At 44.8% G+C, this 5,012-nt stretch overlaps 1 protein-coding gene across 1 annotated transcript in view; it reads right to left on the reverse strand.

The window, feature by feature from the left end:
* Positions 1 to 2,830: 2,830 nt before the first annotated feature.
* LOC123038827 (disease resistance protein Pik-2) overlaps positions 2,831 to 5,012 on the reverse strand; it is an 8,761-nt gene continuing 6,579 nt past the window's right edge. Inside the window, exon 2 of the mRNA XM_044462266.1 lies at positions 2,831 to 2,922. Within this exon, the coding sequence (XP_044318201.1) occupies positions 2,883 to 2,922 (40 nt within the window). The 3' untranslated portion in view covers positions 2,831 to 2,882. The remainder of the gene's footprint in view (positions 2,923 to 5,012) is intronic.

Below are 5,012 nucleotides of genomic sequence, written 5' to 3' on the forward strand. Positions count from 1 at the left end.
AGGAAAACATACACAATTAAACATTGGTTGAAAGGTGCGCCCGAAATATGGGTTGGGTTGCACGACCAATGTCAGAATGGTGATTCAATAGTCAATAGCCTAAGAATGAACTTTCGACCATTAACTTCAAAAAAATAGGGTTGCTAGAAGGAAAGAATCCAAACAACACCGTTCACTTGTTGGAATTAACACGGGGACCAATAAAGAATGGTGATGGTGAGAAGTATTTCTATGCCAAGAATTCTCAAGAGGTGGAACAAATCTCAGAACATTCTTGACATAAAGGATGGTAATACTCCAAGGTAAAGAAGAACAATTGCTGGATAGCAAGGAACTCAAGGTATAACACCAAACATGAACAAGCTTGTGTTGGTGGGAAGGCAATAAAGTGGTCGACGATAATACAATTCATCGAGGGCAAGGATGTTATTTCTCATCATGAATTCAATTGATATCCTGGATGAGCTCAGAATGTTGATGATCAAGACACCTTTGTCGCGAGAGTTCATGAAGATGTAATCGATCGGTAACAACATCAAGTCAAGTAATGATGAAGTGAAAGGTTATTGGAACCAAGGGTACGACACAAACTCGAAACCAAGCTTGTTGTTCAAGGCGAAATGATATGACGATGAGGATCGACATAAGGTTAGTTCATCGTCGAAAATTGGTGCTCCGAGAATAAGGACCAGGTAGCATAGTTAAAAAGTTGCACGATAATGATATAGCCGATCAGGCTAGGAGTGACTTGAAGGATTAATAAACTCATAAGCAATGAAGATTACTTAGAGTTATTGAATCAGAGTGTGGAATTGATTCACTTATCGGTGTCCTCGGTTGACGACAACCCAAAACCCAGAAAAATTGGAATTGGTGAGAAATAGCAGTTGATGAAGAACTCATAGATGCAACACCGTTCTTAGATATTCTCGAGATACCAGAGGGTAATACTCGACAGTAGAACAAAATAAAGGTTGGGAAGGCGTATTGATCTGCAGAAGGCAAGTACTTTAGCTTGTCCGAGAAATAGAATCAAAGGAGAACAACCATGGTCGGAACCCACGATCACAAAGGATCGAACCACGGATACAAGATGAACTTATAACAAGGGGTAATTATTTTTACGAGCAGCTTCCATGATAAGTTATACATCGTGTCCATGGGCATGAACGCAAGGTTCAAGGTCGACTCCCACTTCTTCAATGTATAACCTTCCATTCACTTCTCGCTTTGATAAAGGCATTAGTGTTGAAAGTTTTACCTGGTGAAATACCAGATGAGTATGACTCGTAAAAACTTCCGAGTTCACACATATTAAGGAAGGCATAGGTTCAACCCATCAGGGCATCTTAGGAACATATACCACAACTTAGGAGTAAATAATACAAGCTCGAAAGTAGAGCATTGTTCAAAAGCAGATGATACAATTTACCAAAGGCATTATATACCCATGGAAAGGCTCACAAGGTTATTCAATATGAAGGTCATTGTCGGATAAAATCCAACAAAGGAACCGATGGTCCACAAGGGATCTGATGTGAGCATCGGTACTCAGCCAGAGGAAGAAGAATGCAAGGAGATCTGATTATAGAAACATCTGACTAATTCAAAGTTCAAAATGCAAAACCATTATGACTTCCAGATCAGGGGATCAGAAGCAACGCTCTGATCAAGGATGGATAAGTTGAATAGACTTAGGGGTACATTCGACGACAACTTGATTGATCGAGGACCAGCTCATGTTCAAAATGACGTCTGAGCCGGAAGGATGAATTCTAGGATCTGATCGAGGAGTGCGAGCATTCGCAACATATCGAATCAATGGACTCAAAATGGTAGTGACAAAGGATGTCAACGGAGGTTACTAGAAATATGGAATTAACCATAATGCAGGAATTCAAGAGCAATAGGCTGCTGAGGATTTTCGGAAAACCGAATAGTATTCCAAGAATTTTATGATCCACATGAATAACTGCGGATGAACAAATCCTCGATAAGTGGGAGGAATTATACTTAGGGGTATTCAGGTGGCAAGGAGAGTGCAAGGCAGCAAGCACAAAGGATTCTCGGAGTAGCGCGAAGCCGTTTCGGATATCTTGTACTAACAAGAGTAATCGAGAATGAAGGTATGGGTGGCAAGTATAAGTAGCTATCCATAGGGATGTCTCGGTGGTAGTGAATTTGCAAGGGCGGTGGACACAAGTGTCTCGGTAAAACATCAAATAGCATCTTCGGAAAACTTCTGGTGCAGCAGGCGATCGTCCATAATAAGGGGCTCTCCGGGAGGAAGTAATTGCGAGAACCTAGAGTCGGAGTTAGTAAAATTGTTTAACCCGAATAGAAGAGATGTCAGAGTCCCAGAGTAAAGGTCGAGGAGTAAAAGATCCTAGTACCACCCGATGGCGACGTGGGCCCGTAAGGCACACAGCCAAGTTAGTAAAAGTTTTGCAATGTCTAGACTCGACTTCGGCCAAGGAGTGTGGAAGGGGGATTCCTACAGGCAGTTGGCTCTGATACCAACTTGTGACGCCCCCGATTCCATCGTACACTAATCATGCACGCAAATGTGTAAGATCAAGATCAGGGACTCACGGGAAGATATCACAACACAACTCTACAAATAAAATAAGTCATACAAGCATCATAATACAAGCCAGGGGCCTCGAGGGCTCGAATACAAGTGCTCGATCATAGACTAGTCAGCGGAAGCAACAATATCTGAGTACAGACATAAGTTAAACAAGTTTGCCTTAAGAAGGCTAGCACAAACTGGGATACAGATCGAAAGAGGCGCAGGCCTCCTGCCTGGGATCCTCCTAAACTACTCCAGGTCGTCGTCAGCGGCCTGCACGTAGTAGTAGGCGCCTCCAGTGTAGTAGGAATCATCGTCGACGGTGGCGTCTGGCTCCAGGGCTCCAGCATCTGGTTGCGACAACCAGGTAGAAGGGAAAGGGGAAAAGAGGGAGAAAAGCAACCGTGAGTACTCATCCAAAGTACTCGCAAGCAAGGAGCTACACTACATATGCATGGGTATATGTGTAAAGGGCCATATCGGTGGACTGAACTGCAGAATGCCAGAATAAGAGGGGGATAGCTAATCCTGTCGAAGACTACGCTTCTGGCAGCCACCGTCTTGCAGCATGTAGAAGAGAGTAGATTGAAGTCCCCCAAGTAGCATCTCCAAGTAGCATCTCCAAGTAGCATCTCCAGTAGCATCGCAGTAGCATAATCCTACCCGGCGATCCTCCCCTCGTCGCCCTGTGGAAAAGCGATCACCGGGTTGTCTGTGGAACTTGGAAGGGTGTGTTTTATTAAGTATCCGGTTCTAGTTGTCATAAGGTCAAGGTACAACTCCAAGTCGTCCTGTTACCGAAGATCACGACTATTCGAATAGATTAACTTCCCTGCAGGGGTGCACCACATAACCCAACACGCTCGATCCCATTTGGCCGGACACACTTTCCTGGGTCATGCCCGGCCTCGGAAGATCAACACGTCACAGCCCCACCTAGGCACAACAGAGAGGTCAGCACGCCGGTCTAAATCCTATGCGCGCAGGGGTCTGGGCCCATCGCCCATTGCACACCTGCACGTTGCGTACGCGGCCGGTGAGCAGACCTAGCAACCTCCATTACAAAGGAAGTTGCGTTAACGCAGTCCAACCCGGCGCGCGCCACTCAGTCGCTGACGTCAAGAAGGCTTCGGCTGATACCACGACGCCGGGATACCCATAACTACTCCCGCGTAGATGGTTAGTGCGTATAGGCTCGTAGCCGACTCAGATCAAATACCAAGATCTCGTTAAGCGTGTTAAGTATCCGCGAACGCCGAACAGGGCCAGGCCCACCTGTCTCCTAGGTGGTCTCAACCTGCCCTGCCGCTCCGCCACAAAGTAACAGTCGGGGGCCGTCGGGAACCCAGGCCCACCTCTACCAGGATGGAGCCACCTGTCCTTTCAGCCCCCAACTCCGAACTGTATCACAGGTAATGTAACAGTGTAAAGTATATATTATATGCCCGTGATCACCTCCCGAAGTGATCACATCCCAGTAGTATAGCATGGCAGACGGACAAGAGTGTAGGGCCACTGATGGAACACTAGCATCCTATACTAAGCATTTAGGATTGCGGGTAAGGTATCAATGACTGTAGCAGCAATGACAGGCTATGCATCAGAATAGGATTAACGGAAAGCAGTAACATGCTACGCTACTCTAATGCAAGCAATATAGAGAAGAGTAGGCGATATCTGGTGATCAAGGGGGGGGGGCTTGCCTGGTTGCTCTGGCAAGAGAGAGAGGGGTCGTCGGTGATGTAGTCGACCACAGGGGCATCAGCATCATCACGGGGTCTACCGGAGAGAAGAGGGGGGAGAAACAGTAAATACATAGCAATCAAGTGCATAACAGGACAACAAGCAGAGCTAGACGTGTTCTAACGCGGTAGTAGGTGATACCGGTGAAGGGGGGAAAACCCCCGGGAAAGTATTCCCGGTGTTTCGTGTTTTCGGGCAGAGGAGCCGGAGCGGGAAAGTTGCGGGTTCGATAGGTTAGGGGTGTGTGACGGATGAACGGACCGCGTATCCGGATTCGTCTCGTCGCTCTGAGCAACTTTCACGTTGAAAATATTTTAATCCGAGTTACGGATTAAAAGATATGATTTTTTTTAAAGATTTTATTAATTTCTGGAATTTAATCAATTAATTATTTAATTCGAAAAATGGAATTATGACGTCAGCATGATGCCATGCTGACGTTAGCAGTCAACAGGGTTGACTAGGTCAACCCTGACATGTGGGTCCCGTTCGTCATACTCTGTTAACTAATTACCTTAGTTAAGTTTAATTAATAGTAGTTAATTAGGTTAATTAGTCATTAGGTTTAATTTATCAGGATTAATTAAATTATTTAATTAATTAATTAATTAATTAATTAATTTTATTCATTATTATTTTTATTAATTATATTTATCTAAATTCCTTTCCCATTTCTTTTATTTTAAAAACGTCCTGG

This window comes from Triticum aestivum, chromosome 2B (assembly GCF_018294505.1).
Source record: "Triticum aestivum cultivar Chinese Spring chromosome 2B, IWGSC CS RefSeq v2.1, whole genome shotgun sequence".
Lineage (NCBI taxonomy): Eukaryota > Viridiplantae > Streptophyta > Magnoliopsida > Poales > Poaceae > Triticum > Triticum aestivum.